This window comes from Oreochromis niloticus, unplaced genomic scaffold (assembly GCF_001858045.2).
Source record: "Oreochromis niloticus isolate F11D_XX unplaced genomic scaffold, O_niloticus_UMD_NMBU tig00008485_pilon, whole genome shotgun sequence".
NCBI lineage: Eukaryota > Metazoa > Chordata > Actinopteri > Cichliformes > Cichlidae > Oreochromis > Oreochromis niloticus.
In genome coordinates this window covers 1-19,632 of record NW_020329220.1, presented here as the reverse complement: position 1 = coordinate 19,632, position 19,632 = coordinate 1, and the positions used below count along the sequence as shown (strand labels likewise).

The window sequence follows — 19,632 nt, the reverse complement described above, 5'->3', positions numbered from 1 at the left end:
TCTAGAGTCACTTGGATGACAATGAAAACACTACGTCCAGATAAACTCCGTGTATATAGTGTATTATCTTACAAAAAATACAAACAAATATAAAATAAGTATTTTATTTTCTAAATGTAATGCTTCCTTTTAGGAGGAAGGTGGAGGAGCAGCTCCAGCAGAGCAACACCAGAGGTGTGTGGAGAGGACCGAACACCATCACTGGACGGAGCACTGTGAGCGGAGGGGGTCCAGAGTCTGGAGACCAGGTTCTGGCTAACAGATTGAACCAGTTGTTTAACAGGTTTGATTCAGTAGCACTTCCCTCCCCCATCCACCAAAGCTCGTCACACCTCTCTGCAACCCCCCATAGCACCGGGGACATGAAATGCACCTCACCTGTCCCCCTTTTCCTTTTCCTTCAACCACTCTACTGGGTCTAAGTCGTCTCCACCTGCTACGGCGGCTGAGATCCTTTGGGGTGAAATAAACCTCATGAGGAATGATTTTGAGTTCAACGGGGAATTCTATTTACAGATTAAGGGTACGGCAATGGGGAAAAACTTTGCCCCAGCCTATGCCAACATCTTCATGGCAGAGTGGGAGACCTCTGCATTGGAGAAATGTGTTAAAAAGCCATTATATTATTATCGATTCTTGGATGATATCTGGGGGATTTGGCAACATCCTGAGCGAGACTTTGAGGTGTTTTTGAGGACTCTTAATGACCAAAATGCTTCCATCAAACTGAAATCCACCATTAATAAATCCTCAATTGATTTTTTAGACACAACTACATTTAAGGGCCCAAATTTCCCGAATGACCACAAATTAGATGTTAAAGTCTTTTTCAAACCTACAGATACACATGCCTTACTGTTCAGAACAAGTTTTCACCCAAAACACACATTTGCAGGGATAATTAAATCCCAATTACTGAGATTTCACAGGATCTGCACTCAACAGAGTGATTTGGGGGAAGCTGTCAAGATTTTATTCTCAGCTCTCTCCACTAGGGGGTACTGTTGGTCCTTTTTAAGAAAATGTTTCAATTCATTCTTGCAGACCAAGCCAATTGATGTTTCTCCCCTCATCCCAGTGGTGATCACATATTCTCCCTCCACCTGCAAATTGGTCAGAGTTATCAAGAGCAACTTTCAAAGGTTCACTCAGGATACACATATGCTTCAGGATCACAAGGCAATTGCAGCCTTCGGGAGGAACAAAAACCTGGGTGATCTCCTTGTAAAGGCTAAAATCTCACCTCTCTCTGAGCCTAAGTGCAGAGATCAGGGCAATTTTTCCAGCACCACAAGTGGGTGCGCAGTTATTCCAACGGTAATGTTTTTCTATCACTGTGCAAAGGGACTCCAAGATCTAAAAACTGTGTATATTTGATCACTTGTAGGAACTGTGGAATCCAATATGTGGGAGAAACAGGAAATACACTTTTGGTTAGATTCACCCAGCACAGATACAATATCTTACACAAGAAGAACACTCACACGTACCTGGTAAACCACTTTGTAGCACATGGCTGGGAATCTGTTGGTGCCACAGCAGTGCAGGCGAATCTGAGGTGGACAACAGAACAGAGGAGGAGAGCTGAAAAGATTTGGATTGCCAAATTAGATACGACATACCCAACAGGTCTTAATGAAAAGGGATTTAAATGAACATGATCTCAGATACTGTATATAGTTGCTTTTATTGTTCTTACCTTTGTTCTTTTTGTGTCTTATGTGGCCCAGTCAGGATTCTGGTGAGGGGTGTCTGAGTAGCATCTCACCCCAGACACTGGCCCTAAACCTAACCTCAGTGGACCCTATGGAAAAGGTGATTTTGGGCCTAAACCTAACCGTCTTAACCACTAATTGGCAAGACTAATTGGGCATTAGTCCCCTTCGGGGACCGGACTCCCAAATTTGATTTCCCCTAACTGGCCCGTGCCGCCCTTCCGCTCACTTGGGTTTCTCCGGGACCCCTCACTGCGATGCCCTATAGGAAAACACATAAAAAAACACACATTATTGTATCCACTCTAAAACCTGTATGGAGGTCAGGGGTCATAAGGTTAGATATATAAGGTGATATTGAGGTAATACATTATATACCTGTTCTTTTCTGTTGTTATGATTGTTCCTCAACCCCTATGTAAGTTTCAGGGTGAACTAATTTCACAGATCTGTGATAATGGACCATTAGAATACTATATGCCAATTGTATGTTGTGTATATTAACTGGGACACTTTACTGTACTATATGGACTTTTTGTATACAAATGTCTCATGATCGGACTGACTGCGACTTTGGCTTGCATTGTATGTACATGTTTTATGATTTATTAAGTTTGAGCATAAATAAAGCGCTCAGTAATCATAAGTCAGTAGTACGAGTAATCCGTTAGCGCTTAGCATCATCAGCACGGTCAAGAGTGACCATACGATACAGCTAAAGTCATTAGGAGACACACAAACATGTCCACATTTGCCACGGATGAACAGTGGACCGTGGTCCGACGGCGCAGGGACCGGCTGGATCGTGGCTGGACGGCCGGGGCGAGCGGACGGCCGGAGTGACGAGAAGGTAACTGATGGTGTAATTAACCTGTGCAAAACATTCCAGCCTTCCATTGCTCAGCGGACCCTACTAAATAGAGGCCTTACATTCATCCCCACAAAAGGTTACAATAAAAATTTACGTTTACAGTGTAAGTATGATCTCCAACAGTATCACAGACGTGTGAAATTGGCTATATTCTACGGGGATAAGAATGATTCTGAACCGCAGCCTTTCACTCCAAAATCAGACTGGTCTCCACCGATCGGCCAGCTTCCACCTAAGGTGCTCACCTTGGTGAGGACTGACGATGAGTACTTCCAAAGCCAATTCCATATAGACCATATTAAACCCAATTTGACAACTGAAGAATTGAAAGCTTTAACAGAACTGAAAGAAAACAAACAAATCATCATCACACCGGCGGATAAAGGAAGTGCTGTGGTGATCCTTGATAGAGAACAGTATTTGGAGGAAGGCTACAGACAATTAAAGGATAAAACATATTATTTGAAATGAAATAAACCGATTTGTTTAGAAACAGTACCAATGGTGGAAAAAATCATTAACAGTTTACACCAAAAGAAATTCATTAACATAAAACAAAGGAACTATTTGCTGGGTTCCGCTGAACCAAGGGGACGGCTCTTTTACATGCTGCCCAAGATCCATAAGGATCCTGCCAAATGGAGCATTCCTTTCCAGGTTCCCCCAGGAAGACCTATTGTTTCGGACTGTGACAGTGAGACGTATTACACAGCTGAATATTTGGATTATTTTCTGAACCCTCTGTCTATTAGGCATGCAAGCTACATTAAAGATACGTATGATTTTGTAGAGAAAGTGAAACAAATAGAAGTCCCCGTTGATGCTTTTTTATTTTCCATTGATATTGACAGCCTCTATACAAATATAGACATTCGAGAGGGAATCAACTCCATAAGGAGAATCTTTCAAAAATATCCAGATAAGAGAAGACCAGATAAAGAACTGTTACAATTATTGGAAATAAACCTCATGAGGAATGATTTTGAGTTCAACGGGGAATTCTATTTACAGATTAAGGGTACGGCGATGGGGAAAAACTTTGCCCCAGCCTATGCCAACATCTTCGTGGCAGAGTGGGAGCGGACCCTACTAAATAGAGGCCTTACATTCATCCCTACAAAACTCTAACTGTATGCCATAAATGATTTCAGGCGGAAGATGGAGAATAATAATAAGAAGAAGAATAAATCTGAGGAATAGTATAAGTGTGCCTCTTGGCATAGGTACACTTAATAATATGCGTTAGTGGAATTACTACAGTATCTTGAAATTTGCCGTTTCCGTTCGTGCTTTTATTTTGAAGGCAGCCCATTGAAACGGAAATTGTTGTGCTGGGTCATGTGCCTTGCATTTAGCGTTTCCTTTCCATTAGCAAAGTTGTAGATTGCAAGAAGTTCTTCGCGAGTATACATTTGAGCACACCAGAACAAAGGGATTACACACATATAAAGCACGGTATGTACACCGAGTTGTTGTAAAGAAAAAAAAAACCAAAAGCAGGCTTGTAGGCTTGTGAAATGGGACGGTCTAGCCTCCCTTGCCCTGCCCAGGTTGCCTAGCAACCATGATTAAAAGCGGGAAACGTGTCATACAGCTTTGTTTGACAGAAATGAAGGAGAACATATTTTGTTCATTTGTTTCTACATGAGCTTTGTGTGATGTGATAAGTATCTGAGGCTGAGACCACAGGACTGTAAAACATGATTGTTGGGCTTCGTTTTTGTATTGAACAGTCATTTTAAGATTAGCTAGTAAATAACAATTAGCTCATATTGTTCATGAGACTAAAGTCATCTTACTTTGGTAATGTAAATATAATATGGCCAATATTATAGTTATTATATTAATCATTATTAGTTATCACAGCAGTGAGTTTGAACTCTGTGTCAAATACTGAGCTGCAATAAAAATTCAAGTTACAATTATTTATATTTCCTATCACCTTAAATCTTCACTCAAAGACAAGTATCTTTGACAGTGTATATATAGATGTATCATATATAAAAGACAAATATTGTTCTTTTAATATGTTGGCATTACTAAATTTGGCTCAATGCTTACATACATGTGTAAAAAGGAAAATGTACGAGCTGTGATAACTGTTTCTGATAGAATGAAGAGTAGACTGATATATGAAATATTCCTTTATTGGGTGAGAAAATCATACCATGCCATAACTGCTTTAAGTCATACAGAATAGATATCAGAGCCTTAAACAGGCTGACTTCTACTAAATGGGTCAAACTGGGCAGAAAGTCTACAAACACATCACATCCTTATAGAATATGATGTAACACTATAGATCAACTTACCTCAGAATATATAAAGTATATAACCCGTTACAGCAATATGATGCAACAAACACAGCAGTACTACTAATCCAAAATACTCAAAGCTTCGTAGAACTGAAACAAACATTTATTTTTAGCTCCATTCTGCTGCTGATACATACTTTAGGTTTCTGAACATTAAACTTGTTGCTGCCTTTCATAGTGTGTAACTTGAAGGCCCTGAGTACTTTCTCCCACACTGAAAACAGTGGAATGAACATTACCTAATAAGACTGATTCAGGACAGACAATTAGTTATGTTAAACTTTTCTAGCAGTCCTTCACAAACAGGGAACAGTCTGTCTATTCTCTCCATCTGTCAGCTGCTGCTGGCTCTTCCTCCTCCTCTTCCTCACACACTGCTGAGTTTGTCCTGGTGGATCATCAGGGGTGCAAAGCCTCACAGATGATGTGCAGCAGTGGGTCCCTCAGTCTGTCCTCACTCTGGACACTTGCAGTTGTCACACATGGAAATCAAATGTGCGATAAGCTGCAGGATTCAAACACAAGTGTAACTTATAAATACATGTTCATACTTTTATTCCACAATCAGAGAGAAAGAAACAGAGAGAGAGTGCAGGACAGACAGACAGGTGACAGTCTCAGGTGTATACACTGCTACAAAACAGCACAAGAGAAGGAGGATTTAGTGTTTGTGTTATTACGAGTGCTAAACAAGAAGAGTTCCCAGATGGTCCAGTGGACACATGTGTGACTCCTGTGATTAAAGCATCTTTCTTTCAGCTTAACGAGTGAACCGTCAGCTCGTTCAAACACACGTTAAAGTCCGTTTGGCTCGACACCACCGAACAGAGGCAGCAATATAACATAGCTAACATTAACAGTGCAGTGAATCCTGCTTGTTGCTATCATGTTTAGGGGGTAGGAGGATGTGTTCATGACTTATGGCAGTTTGCACCAGTCGAGGTCCATCTGTGTGGATTTCATCTTTCCAAGATTCTGAGGCCCAGTACAACTCATTAACCTTTTTTCTTTGTTTTCTTTATTTTTAACTTTCCAGCTTTCCATTGCCATCGAAGCGTTACACCCCTTCTCCTGCACCAGGGCCCAAACAGAGCCCCCTACATGGTGGGCTCCCAGGGAGCTCTTTACTGATCGGACAGCAAGCTGCATGCTTGCTTGCGGCTGGCTCAGCTGAAAGCCCACCTTGCGTTGACACAGATAAATAACGCTATTGCTATTGGTGGCCGAACCAATACACGCGCCCCATTTATATCCACAACACCCCCCTTTCCTGACAGCTGCAGCCATCAGTCTACTAAACCTTCTGAAGGTTGCTAACACCATGTCCCATCCCTTATATAACCTCTATGCCTCTGGGAAACAAAGTTCAGCCCAGGGGCGCTATGGACAGCCGAGTATGCAGGCAGAGAGAGACTCTCATAAGGCATCTCCTCATCTTGGGCCTGGGTCCAGCTTTAGCTCTTCTGGAGTTTCATCTGCGACTCCTGCAAAATCTGGAGGAACAATCCCATCACGGCTAACTATGCCAATGAGCTGCAGGCCAGAAGGGAGTAAGACTTCAATGGAAGAGGACATAAAGAGGTCCAAACCTGTGGGCTCTGCAGAGTCTACTTCAGAAACAGCTGTGAACATCCTTATGCAATTTGGACTTGAAAAAGAGGACCTGGAACATCCGATCTCATACTCTGAAGATCAGATCACTCCTGACAATCTGCCTTTTACCTTAGAAGTGACAAGGAATATCCCAGTGCTGGCCCAGATGCAAGACTACACTGCCACTTCACCTAGGGTCTTTCCGCATACCTGCTCTCTGTGTAACAAGGAATGTAATCAGATGAAGGTAAGTCGAAGATTGTTTGATGTTTTTGCTTTCAGTCAGTTTTTATTTATTTGAAACGCAATGTTTTTTTGTTTTGTTTTGGGGTTGTTTTTAATTATTTGACTTTGAATCCCATTATAGGATTTTGGTTTTGAAAAAGCTTCATGGATGCTACTTTAAAGTTTATTTGGTTTGTTTCATTCACTATTACTGCATAATGATGACTGTAGGAAGACTACCAACTTGGACTGCAAACATTTGGACAAATCTTCACATATTTCTGCAATTCAGTATTCTGTAACAGAATTTTTGAAGGATTACAGTGCAGACTAAACTTAACTATATGTCTACCAGATATTGTAATTTAAAAACACTACTTCAAAGAGACCTTCAGAAACTTGAGTGGTCTGTACTTGCAATTGATAGATTTAATGTCTTTTGACTTGATGTAAACCCATGCGAAGACATTCAAGGCATTTGCTAACAATGGAGCCAAGGCCTCAGATGACATGATGAGGAAGAATCTGCAAGCATGAAGAACCTGTGCATCAGAAAATGTTGGAAGATGGCTGTTTTTTCATTTGTCTCTGTCCTTGGGCTACTGGTCCACAGTGCACATTCAGCTTTGCTTTTTCTGGAACTGTTGCTGAATGTAAAAGTTCCCCTTTTTGTCTTTTGTCACTAGAGTGAAGAATAGTGTCTTTTGTCCTTTATTTCATATCAGTAGGCACCTTGTTTTTGTGTAATACTGATTTCTTTACTCATACTTTAAGTTAGTGTTTCGGTGTCACAAGACTTTTACTACCACAAACATAAGCACCCGCTGCGCCCAGTCATGAGCTACACAAGCGCCAGCTTTAATTTGACTGATTGTTGAATCTCTCTTTATGGATGTGCCTTCCTTTGCTGCACCAAATTTCACATTTGGGCTCCTCGTCAAAGAAACAGCGCCTTCCTGTTCAGGCCTATTTCAACATCATCTTCCTGTCGCTACTCTAACTGTGATCAACATAGGTGGTGCATTTTGTCCTAATCCAAACTTGGCCTCTCCTGAGACGACCTTCTTGGAACCTTGGGAAATTTTGATGCCATAAGAAGAGCCTGAGAGTCCAGAATCCAGAGCCTAAGATGACCCTTTTGTTTTGGTTGTTTGTAATCAGATGTTTGACTTGTGTTTTCTATATATACTAAATAATTTAATCTTTAAAATTTTATCCCAGGAGAGGTATAATGTGTCATGCTTATTTGTTCCTGTTTTTTTTTTTTTTTGGCCTATGAAGGTTTCTAAGTGCAATCCAGGCTCCTGGCTAATGTTATAATGCTTCTCCGTTCAGTGAAGGACTAACTGTTAATATTTTAAGATTTTCTTTAAGGCCACTGCCTTAAAGTGACCTTTTATCAGCAAGTGATGTCAATGACAATTGCTCCTGACATTGCTCCTGATAATAATGAATCTTGTCTAAATGTTTGTTTTTGTTGTGACCACTAGGATTGGGTCTCCCACCAGAATACCAGCCGTCACATCGAGAACTGCAAACTTCTGCGAAAGCAGTCAGTCTTTCTTCTCTGTACTTCGTGATTATGAACCGATATCTTTGGGGCAGCACAACTATGGTTGTGCCAAAATGATGTCGGGGTTGTAATGCTAGGATAGCTTCCTAAGAACTGTTCATTTGTATTTTTAATTTTCTTTATCATATTTGTAGCCCATTGGTTGCGTTCCTGTAAAGCACCTTAATGATTTATTGTTAAAAGGCTGAATACATTGCTAAGTTTCTGAATTAATGAACAATAATATATTTTTAAGGGCATTCTACCTTGCAACATCTGACAAAAATGTACCTGTGTTTTTCCACAGATACCCAGAGTGGAACGGTGAAATAGCATCACCGCTAGGGTAAATATCTTCATTTGAAGTCATTTGGCGAATAAAAAAACATGCCAGCATTGGAGCCTTTCATTTTCTTTCATTTAACTGTGCTTTTCTTTTTAATGCACTTGTTAGTGCGTCAGGTGCCAAGCCCTCTCCCTCAACTTCTGCTGAGACTTCCCAGAAGAAAACCAGACATGAGAGTCGTTCCCATTCCTGCAGCCCCCGCAGTCATCGTGACTCAGAGCGTAGCAGCGACAGGCGAAGTAGGCGTTCCCGCTCCCGCAGCCATCGTGACTCGGAGCGAAGAAGAAATAGACGAAGTAGCCGTTCCCGCTCTCGCAGCCCACGTCGCCGCCGTGACTTGGAGCATAGGAGGAACAGTCATTCCTGTTCTCAATCACGCAGCCCCCGAAGGGAGAGACACAGAAGCCAATCACGATCTCTGTACAGGTCCAGACAGAATCGCAGGTCTGTCCAACAAACACTTTGAGAACTAGGATCAATCAAGAAGATTTAGCTTTCCTGTGGATTGTTAAAGGGCGAAATATAACATATATATAAAAATATAAACTTAAAAAAACTTAATTGGTGACAAGAATTTACCTTTTGTATCCATGCTGGGTGTGTGCTTTGAGATGTTTATGAGTCATTAAGTTCTTTGATCCATACTTTTTTCAGGTCCCGGTCTCATTCTGACTCCTCATGGTATGACCGTCCTTCCTCTTCACGATATCGATCACGCTCAAGGTGCCGCGAGAGACGATCCTCACCGAGAAGAAGAGATGAGAAACGTTCATCACCGAGGAGAAGCTGGGAGAGGCGATCGTCGACTGAGAGGTCATCTCCTAGGCGAAAGAAGTCGAGCAGCTCAAAGATCTTGGCAAAGAAACTGCTGGAAACATCAGGTTTGAAAATTGCTTCATGTTTTATTTTTTGTATGTACTCATTAGTTTTTCTAAGATCAAAGTTATCCTCCCCCCTCACAACCTTAACTTTACTAATGTAAAGGATAAATAAAGACCAGTGGCACCAGAAATGTCAGTATAGTTTTTTCTACTATTATAAAACTTTCAGAAACTGTAGATGATTTTCGAGACTTGGCACCCACGAAAGTGTGAATCTCTTTTGCACCTGTGATCTTTTAGCTCTCCAGTCCTTATCAAAACAGTCTGACCTGGAGACTGTCGTCAAAACTTTGGCTCCTGCCCTGCTGGCTCAGCTAGTCAAGATGAAGTCGTCCCCATCAACATCATCATCATCGTCCTCACGTTCTGCATCTCCAGAAACAACTAAAGGGACGCCTAGCACAGAGAAGACAAAGGTGACTTCATATTATGCCTTTTTTCATGAATGCACAGTTTTGGACAATTTATAATGTGATCAGTGACAGATGACGTGATTGTTGATGCCACACAACCAAGATTAAATCCTTCAACACAGATTTATACAAGCAGATACTTTGAGTCAAGTTGTCATGATGAAATCTGCATTTGGTTTGTTCATATTTTTCTTCTCTGTGTTTCCACAGGCTGGTAAATCTTCCTCTCCGACCATGGTGAGGCTACAAGGGACTGTAAGTAGTCTCTGTCACAGTGATGTGATTTCTGCTATGGAAAAATTTTGAAAAACTAAGTCAGTTGTTTTGTTTAGGTCAAAATTACAGGTATGTACACTGAAATTTGTTCACTGTTATAGATGGATGAGTTCATTGACCTGCTTGTGAATCTAGAGAAAGTTCCTCTCCTGTTTGTCTCCTGGTTTGCTTCTGCAATCTAAGATAGATATTTATGCACCGTAGCTACAATTCTCTATAAATATACTGTCCGTCCACGGTTGTAGTCCTGCATTCATTATGCGGTTTAAAGTCAGTTGGTTATCCTTACATTTCTTCTATAGTCTCGCACCCCTCAAATCCATGGTTACTTTGGATTATACTGAGCTTTTATATAGTCATCCCCATGTCAGAAAGTTTCCGCTCAAGTCTAATGCTATGAAAGCATACACACTGTACTTTGTTTTTATTTTGCTGTGTTGCATTATGCATTTTTAAATCTATATATACACATTGCACTGAAAACATCCTTGGAATCGCACTGGTTGCTTGCAAGTTGCCACAGTTGCTTGTAGTTTGCCTGGAAGACTCCAACTTGTCTGTAAATACTTGTAAGCTCATGACAAGTGCTCGTGTATGATTTTTAGTGTGAATGTAGTAACTTAACAGTTTTGGTAGTAATACAAACTAATGTATGTTCGTTGTGTGTGTGTTTGTAAGGAAGCTGCGGTGGCACCTAAAAATACAGCCAAGGCTACGGAGGCTATTGAACCAATTAAAGGTGCTGCAGTTGACGGTGAGCCAAAAGTCTTGGCTTCCAAAGCAGAAACGGCCTCAACCACACAGATTTATATTTAGATCAGCTGGGTAATTTGCATCCTATCTAAACTACCACTATTTAACTTAACTACATTTCCTTTATTCCAAGACTCTGTGACTGCAGAGAAGATCTCAAAGGATCAGCCGGTCGCTGTTACCCACCCAACATTTGGGAGCGGATACAAGAGCAACTGAGTCCAGAAAGAATCCGTAAGAAATCCCCAAAGATCTGTATGAAAGATTTCTCAATGTGAAGATATTTTCTATTTTATAATTATTTTTTGTTTTTCTTTTGCTCTGCACTTTACAGGTTGTCTCAAGACAGTCAAACTTCCCAATTCAAAGGTAACATTAAAAAACACTTAAATTATACCTGTAAGAAAAACATGCTTTATCAAAGTGGTTAAGTTTTGATCTGAAATAGTTCAGTTTGTTTTAAAAGCCTATAGTTGGGTTATATCTCATTGTCAGGTGACGCTCAAGTAGGTGTAAATGAAGAAAAATGTTAAAAATTCACTAGGGATGTCGCAATACCAGAGATTTTGTAGTCAGTATAGACACCAATAGAATTGCACCATTCTTGGTTACCGATTTAGTATTGTAATAAAACAATTATCTCATGTACTAACACATACTAAAACTCCTTTATTGAAAAGCTAGTTTAACATGTTCAAATTATATGCACAGTCATCCAGGACATGGTGGTTTTGAGTGCTTAAAAACGTTTTTCCTTCCCAAGTTTGAAATGTGCAATAGTGCTGTTTACACATTGCCTTTTGTGAATCAGTTATCACTCTTTATGGATCCACCTTAAATGAAAAGTACTTTCATAGCTGACTCTTACTGCCTTTTTTATCAGTGAGTCAAGGTAGAGCTGTACTACGTAAAAAAGAAAGAAAGAAAAAAGAAGCAAAGTAAAAGGAAAATTAGCATCAGAAACATTTTGTAATAGGTACCTGATTGTGTTCATAGTTGCAGACAGTGCTCAAAGTGAGGCAGAGTTTATAAGTTAATGTTTGCATTTTTCAGATTTCTGTCTGGAATTTCTTCAATTGCAATTGTAAACTGATCCTGAAATTCTTTTCGTTTGCACAGCTTGTTTTGCTTGATTACAAGGTGCTGTTAATAAGCAACCTGCCAGAGTATCACGATGGCTGTTACGCAGAGGAGGACATCGCCGGTCTGCTCACTCGACACAGATTTGAATATTACGACGACACGATCTACGTTATACCACAGGCACGCATGGTAAGCACCAGTTTGCATTGGGCTGGGTTATGACCTTCATTTTAATGGCGCTCTAAATATCTTTTCTAAGACCACCTAACTAACATTTAGTTAGTTAATACATATTTTGTGAGTGCCTGTCTTCATGATCATTCAGTAAAAATCAGTGTTTGGTTGTTTGTTTTTCCTTCAGGCTTTTGCCCTCATGCCGACAGCAGTGGCAGCTAAAAACATCGTGCTAGCATCAGAAAAACATGATTTTATTCTCAACGGGTCTAAACTTCGACTGCAGGTTGAGAAGGGCAACATTTTAATGACGCCGGTAAGCACTGTGTGTAGATAATGCAATCTACTGTTGTGACAGATGTTATTAAAATTATTTGAAAATATTTGTTTCTGCTTGTTTATTTAAAGTGTGATTATAAATGTAAACAAATATTTCTTTTTGTAGAAAAAAATATCTTTAAGCTGAAATAAATCAAACCGAATCCAAAGTGATGTAATGATTTTTAACTGTTTTTTTTCTTTCAGCTTGAGTTTTATAAGTCTCTGATGAAACGGCTATGCTATGTAAGTAACGCACATATCTCAGAAACAAAGACTACACTAGAATACCTTTAGATTTATTGGTCAGAGTATAAAGTCATAACTGGAAGCACTCACATCCAAGTCAAAACACCTTGAAAAATGGGGACATACCCGTTTTTTCAGACAGTCACACAGGGCTAGGAAAGGTTTGGAGAACTTTTTCCTGGAATAAATTAAATCCTCATTTAAAAATGCATTTTGTATTTTTTTTTAAACATTTGTTTAACGATTTGAAACTTGTGCAAAAAATTACGAAATTGGGAAGGAGCCAAATGCGTTTTTCACAGCACTGTGTGTACATTAGTTTAAATATTTTTTCAACCAGTGTTATCAAAAACAGCAAGAGCTGCAATTATAAATTGTTTGGATAATGAAGATAGCTGCCAGGGTGCGTACCTGCTGTGTGAATATAAGTGCAAACTTATGACCTTGATCTTGGAACTGTAGTATAAGAATGTTTGGAATGTCATATTGTTTGTGGGTTGTTGTTTTTTCATGTTAACCCGGTTTTCTCGAAGCAGCAAGTGACTGACAATGGAGCACGAATAATCTACATCAGGAACATCTCGCCAGGCGAGTCCCGGGATCTCAGAGAAGCTTTGGAAAAATGGATTGTGTAAGAAACTACCTGCCTCTTCTCAACAAGGTATAAACACACTCATAAATGCCAACAAGTGCATGTGTTCGAAGTCTGTGAAAGGCTGTATGAGATATGTGCTTGTGTAAGTGTAATCTTAACCATACGGAAAAATTGACAGATTAACTGCTTACACACCAAACTAAATGACATGCACCAACCTTCATAAATCCATCCTTAAAAGAGATAATGTGTCTAGATTTGGATGCTACTTATCTTGAGGAAAGCACAACTGCAAAACTATAGAGATAGTAAAGAGAGACTGCCGATAAGCTGCTCGCTGAGCAATTCTTCATATGCTCATGCGCACTAGTATTTATCACATTACAGCATTAGTGCAGGGGTCATGTTGAGCATGGCTCCAGTGCATCATTGAGCCAGGATTTCTGACTTTTGAATCCAGTGAACTCCACAATAAAGCTGTACTTAGTTCACTCTTTCCACGTGTGCTTAGCACTTATTTTCTAACATTTACAATGTGAAATTAAAATGTTCAGAATAAATTTTCTTTCTTGTGTTTCAGGTGTTTATCGAATTTCAGTCTCTTCGTGATGCTGATCGCCTTGGCGTTTGGTACAGCCTTCTAAAACGGGCCACCGGCCACAAATTGTCAAGGCTGAAAATACCACACGGTGGATGTACCTCACTGCGTAAGTGTTTTTTTTTAAATGGGATTTTAAACAAATATGATTTAAACGAGAAAAAAAAAGATAGGTTAAGTTAATGGAAGGTCATCTGGTAAGACCTTTCTTTCGCTTTCTGTTTGTGAAACACTCATGAATATATTTTTCAGTTCTCCCCTGGGCTGTGGATAAAGTGAAGACAAAACTGCTGATTTATTGTTGTTCACAATAAGTCATTGTGACACATTCCCTCAACTTTTATCCACTAACACTGTGATTCTCGTTCCCACAAATCCTTTGATGCTCATTTGCCTTATTATCTCTCTGACCTCTTTTCTGGCCCCTCCAGAAATCTTTGCTCCATCAGTGGTCGATTCCCTTCTGCTTGTCTCTGCCGTAGACACATGAACCAGAGCCATTACTTAAACTGCACTTTTTCAGTCTGGCATTTGATCTAACCCACTAATCATTGTTTTTCTGATGTTCAATTCAATTCAGTTCAATTCAATTTTATTTATATAGCGCCAAATCACAACAGAAGTCGCCTCAAGGCGCTTTATATTGTACAGTAGATCGCACAATAATACATATGTCAGTGATGTCTATGATACCTTGGGTATCTGTAAAGGTGCTTAAAGTTAAAATAAAAGTCAAAACATTGATATTACTGGATCATTGTAAACATTAAAAACCTGTTTTGCACCACTCATTTTTCCTTTCTTTCCCCCACAAAAATTTTAACAAAACTTATTTTGGCTTGTGCAGCACCAAGATTGCCAGACAAAGCTTTGCCAGACAGCGAGGTTGCTGTTGATGGTGCAACTGTCCCAACAGAAGATATTACCGTCCCACAACGCAGCACTTCACCATATTGGATCACAATGACAACTAGTCCCTTTGTGTTCCCCACTGTCTCTCCTTGGTTCACAATCCCAGGTGAGAGAAACAGCTGAAAACTAAAATTAACCTCCAGATATAAAGTGTTGACTGTTACTAACTGTGTTTGTTTTACACTTCTAGAGTATTCTAGAGCATTGAGGTGAGTGCATTTTATAAACCCAGGTTTCATGTGTTAAACAGGAATCCTTGAGTAAATACCAAGAGGTGTCCATTTTTCCAAATACTCACCTCAAAAACCACGTTTCTTTTTTTCTGCTAAACTTGGTTTCATTTTGTCTTCTCTATGTGGTCAGTAATAGTAATATATATATTTTAAAAGTACCGCAAAGTTTCTCTTCAAATAAACTTTGGTTCTTGAACCTTGTGTCTTGTAGAAAGCCCAATCTCAAGGTTCTACGTTCTCCACGATCATGTTGACCGGTTTGCCAGAAGGAAACTACAGACAGGAGGATGTCACCAAGCTGGTGTGGCGTTACTTCCCTGATCAGACGGTTCAGACTCTGTACTACAACATAATCGTTTTATCACTGCAGAGGAGGGTGAGGAGTAGACCCAGCAGGCTGATACAGAGAAATTTGCATTTGCAAATTTAATTCAATTTAATGATTAATATTGAATGTTTCCTCTGCATCATTTTTCCCCTCCAGGCCTTTGTGTTTTTAACAGCTGGGATGCGTGCTGCGATTTCGCCAGAGATTACCTCAAAAATCCAGTTACTGTTGGAGAGTGGACGCTCAGAATCCACATTGTTTTACAAGACATGCTTCCTGGTTCAAGTGAGGTATGAAAATGGAGCAATCGGGGGCTGTTAAATCAGGGCATGCTCCTGTTTCACTCAAACTATTCAGATCCCAATCAAAACAGATTCCTCCTCTAAGGAGTGAGCACAGCATCATCCTTCTCTGGGCTAATATTAATAGAATGAGACTCAGAATACTTTATTGATCCCTGGGGGAAATATATTGGTTACAGTACAAACAGTAACAAAGACAGATACAAGATACAAGAAGTAAGGAATAGCACAATATATACATACATATAAGTCACTTATTGATAAATATCTGAATAAGAAATGGAAAAACTAAAAATATGCATGAATTTCAAATCAGGTATTTATTATTATTTGTCTGTATTGTTCCTTCCTTTTTGCAACAGCAGCACAAAAGCTGCATGAACTTTATCCACTTTTCTGTTCATAGGCGACAACCCACGTCATTCCGCCACCACTTTAAATTTCCACAGAGCTTCTTGTGAAGTCAGCCCTGTGTAAACTTTAAAGACCCAGACATAGGTTATAGAGTGTTTTACTGACTATTAAGTAATGCCCTTACTTATTTTGAAACTTCAGTCGCTGCTAACCTTCTAGCTTCAGCGTTTCCCATCTCAAGTTTCCTTGTGGGCCAGCTATTCAGGACCTTTCTGAGAACTCTCTCCACAGCTACATGTTAAGAGGAATTGAGGTCTGACAACTGTTGCGGAAAGTCACTGAGTGTTAAGGATGGTGAGTTAGTGAACCCAGACGCGGACCTCTCGTTAAAGTTCAACAGTGTCTTTATTTACAGTGAAGCCAATCCACAGTTATCCATAGTGCAAGTCCCTTCAGTGCTCCTCTCCCCGTCTCCCCTCGTGTGTCCACACAACTCCCGTGAATCAGTGACGTCTCTCCTTCCGTCTCTCCGTCTCGTTCGCTTCCTGAGAAAAGGCAAAACAGCCGCGATTAGCCTCCCTCCGCTATCAAACACTTGCTTTACCCTTGCTGAGCTCGAGTCACTACCAGGCTTGGTGCAATACTCCAGCGCTGTCTGTCACTCAGCCACACCATTAAATAGCTCTGCCAACGACGGTGGATGATTGGCAGCAGCTGGCGAGGAATCAGTCGCAGGTGGGACAGGTCAGAGCGGCAGCACTTCCGGGTCGGAGATCTCCCGTTGCTACGCGACCGCGTAACAATCGCAGCGGAGCCGGAGAGGAAAAAACAGAGCGAGAGAGAGGAGAACAAACACACACATACACACAGGTCGCCGGTCGGGGCACCGTCAGACCTGACACTGACACTCAAATAGCATCAAATAGTTCAAATAGCATCAAATAGTTCCTGCAAAACTTTGGTTATATGTTGTGTCGTTACTATCCTGAAGTATGAATCCTTTGCCACAAAGATGCAAACCAGGATCGAGTTACTTCTCACTTACAGTGGAGTCCAATATTTATCTTATTAAATGTGGTCAATAGAACATTAAAAACACTCTAACCAGGAGGAGAGTTATTCAGTATTTATTGTACAAACAGAGGATCAGTGATTGATGTAATCCCCTTTCATCTTCTACTCTTTTCACAGGAGAGCATGTATAGAAGCATGATGAAATGGAGCAACACTGTAAGTCAGCAGTCACATAAATGTGTCTTGTAAAAGCAGCAGGCTCGGGTCTCCCTGATCTTAACGCTGGTTGTTTTTCAGCATGTTCCAGAGTCTGAGGCTCTGGAGGACCGGCTGCTGAGTGTGGAGGTCTCCGAGGTGAATGTGGACCTTCTCATGATGATCATGGAAGCGGTGGCGTCCATTGCTGCTTTTGTCAGATTCTGCCGCTTGCCAACAGGGTACGATTTCATAAACACGTGCAACTTTTTTATGTTTTACAGAAGGCTGCAAGGCTTGTCATGGTGTCTGCTGTTCTTTAATATTGAGAAACATTTTAAATGAGTCTGAAGGAGACTTTGTGTTTTTTAACACTAAGTCTAAGTCTTTTAACTTAACACAGTTCTCAACCAAGTAGTAATCTTATGACCTGTTCAGCCTTTTGTCCTGGCCCATCTAGCAGGGAGATCCCTGCAGTTTGAGGCAGCACTAAGTTATTCTTTTAGTGTTTCTTGCTCAGTGGTTTTATTGTTCAATCAAAAACTTTGCAAAAGTAGAGAAATATGTTTGCACTTATTTTCCATTTGCAAGTTTAAAACCCCAAGATTTATTTTTCTTTGCCTAAACAAACTCGCCAGGACCTCTATCCTGTTACTTTCACAAATTCTTTGTTGCCCTGTACAATACAAATCGTGCCTGTAGCACACCCGTTGAGTACCACTGTGTTGCTCAAACATCCTTTCTGTTTTCTCAGATATGCATTGAGATGGCCGAACCTGGTGGATTAACACAGGTGATGGAGAGCAATGTCACCAAGGACTATTTATCTTCTTGGTAAGTGTGTCCCACAATCAGAAGTGAGAAAAGAGGAAATTTATTTTACACTGTGTTTTTGCATTTTCTTTAAAGTGTCTTCATGTTTGTCTGACCTTGTGCTTTTTCTCTCCTCTTCATAGGAGTAAAGCTGGACGTATTGAGTCGTGAGTATCTTCTATTTCAGGTTTAGTGGCAGAGTCAAATATACTATACACTCCTCAAGGTCGTCTATAGTAAACAGTTCCCAAAGATGCAAAAAGAGAAGAATGTGATTTAGATAGAAGCAACTCTAGATTAGAAATTTGAAATGGAATTTCTTATTTCACATTAACATTTGTGACAACAAACCTCTTTTCATGGTAACCTACTGCATCTTTGCTTTTAAATTCAGTTTGAAGAGCCTGAAACAGCGTCTGCAAGACTCTGGTGAGAACAAAGTTCACCTCAAAATGAAAACCAAGAAGACCGCAGAATCGACAGATGCAGTGACCAAAGGTGACTGCCAGGCGGAGAGCCAGAGGACCGAGGAGGAAGCAGTGACCCAGCCCGATGCTGCAGCCGCCCCTGCTGGACGGCAGCCAGAGCCCAAGTGTCCTGATGACGAGACACAGGAGGGAGAGGAAAGGATGGATGGAGCATGGCCGACATTAAAGGTAAAAAGCTGCTTTAAATCAGCAAATACACCGCTTGACAGCGAAAACACAGTAAACTGAATGTAAAAAGAAAAGTTGTGATATTTTATGGCTCTGATCTCATATTTGTGTTCCCTGCTGTGCTACAGACATTCAGCCTGGTGGTAGTAATATATTTTACATATGTGGTGTTTAAAAAATGCTCCGTTGGTGTGATGAATATATCCACACCATCAAGGATCCAAGATTCTGACCCTACCATCCTAATGTCACAGCAGAAACTGAGATTCAACAGACCAGGCAGCGTTTTATTTTACAGCGTTGCTGAGCCTGTGAATTGTACCCTCAGTTTTGTGTTCTTAGCTTAGAGAAGTCGAACCCAGTGTGGTCTTCTGCTGCTGTAGCTCATCTGCTTCAGTGTTGGATGTGCTGTGGTTCAGAGATACTCTTGTGCATTGTAATAAGTGGTTGTTTGACTTGCTCTGGCCTTCCTATCAGCGTGAAGCAGTTATTTCATTCTCCTCTGAACTCAAAAATGCATTTCCTCCAGGGAACTGCCACTCACTGGATATTTTCTGTTTCAGACGATTATGTAAACCCTAGAGATGCTTCTGTGGAAAATCCCAGCAGATCAACACTTTTTGAAACGCTAAGATCAGCAAACATGCACGTTTAAGTGACTTAAATTATTTTTCTTCTTCATTCTGATGCTCAGTTTGAATTTCAGCAGGTCATCTGACCATGTCTACATACATAAATCTCTAAGTTGCTGCCATGTGATTGGCTGATTAGAGATTTACATTAACGAGCAGTCAAACAGGTGTACCTAATAAAGTGGCCGATGAATGTTTCAGCTTTTCAAGTAATCGAAATCATTTGTTCAATTATT

General features: G+C 40.4%; 1 protein-coding gene and 1 long non-coding RNA gene across 2 annotated transcripts; both read left to right on the top strand.

Moving 5' to 3' along the window:
• The first annotated feature begins 3,468 nt into the window (after positions 1 to 3,468).
• LOC109201103 (serine/arginine repetitive matrix protein 2) lies at positions 3,469 to 15,751 on the top strand. The gene is made up of 15 exons (XM_025905083.1): positions 3,469 to 4,041; positions 5,938 to 6,741; positions 8,210 to 8,271; positions 8,579 to 8,617; positions 8,726 to 9,061; positions 9,272 to 9,498; positions 9,739 to 9,914; positions 10,122 to 10,166; positions 10,866 to 10,941; positions 11,074 to 11,151; positions 11,275 to 11,309; positions 12,060 to 12,212; positions 12,385 to 12,513; positions 15,314 to 15,478; positions 15,587 to 15,751. The coding sequence occupies exons 2-15, from the start codon at positions 6,223 to 6,225 to the stop codon at positions 15,749 to 15,751; spliced, it is 2,205 nt and encodes a 734-aa protein (XP_025760868.1). The 5' UTR covers positions 3,469 to 4,041; positions 5,938 to 6,222.
• A 1,239-nt stretch (positions 15,752 to 16,990) lies between these two features.
• LOC109201102 (uncharacterized) lies at positions 16,991 to 17,521 on the top strand. Its single transcript, XR_003218540.1, has 3 exons — positions 16,991 to 17,132; positions 17,278 to 17,316; positions 17,398 to 17,521. It is a non-coding gene; the product is annotated as an uncharacterized LOC109201102 (long non-coding RNA).
• The last annotated feature ends 2,111 nt before the right edge of the window (positions 17,522 to 19,632 follow it).

Bases quoted from the DNA above. Each gene is read 5' to 3' on its own strand.
- LOC109201103 (XM_025905083.1), top strand. From the start codon at position 6,223: ATGTCCCATCCCTTATATAACCTCTATGCCTCTGGGAAACAAAGTTCA. The intron at 10,167-10,865 runs GTAAGTAGTCTC...TGTGTTTGTAAG, and splicing joins TGGTGAGGCTACAAGGGACT to GAAGCTGCGGTGGCACCTAA. The intron at 10,942-11,073 runs GTGAGCCAAAAG...CTTTATTCCAAG, and splicing joins TAAAGGTGCTGCAGTTGACG to ACTCTGTGACTGCAGAGAAG.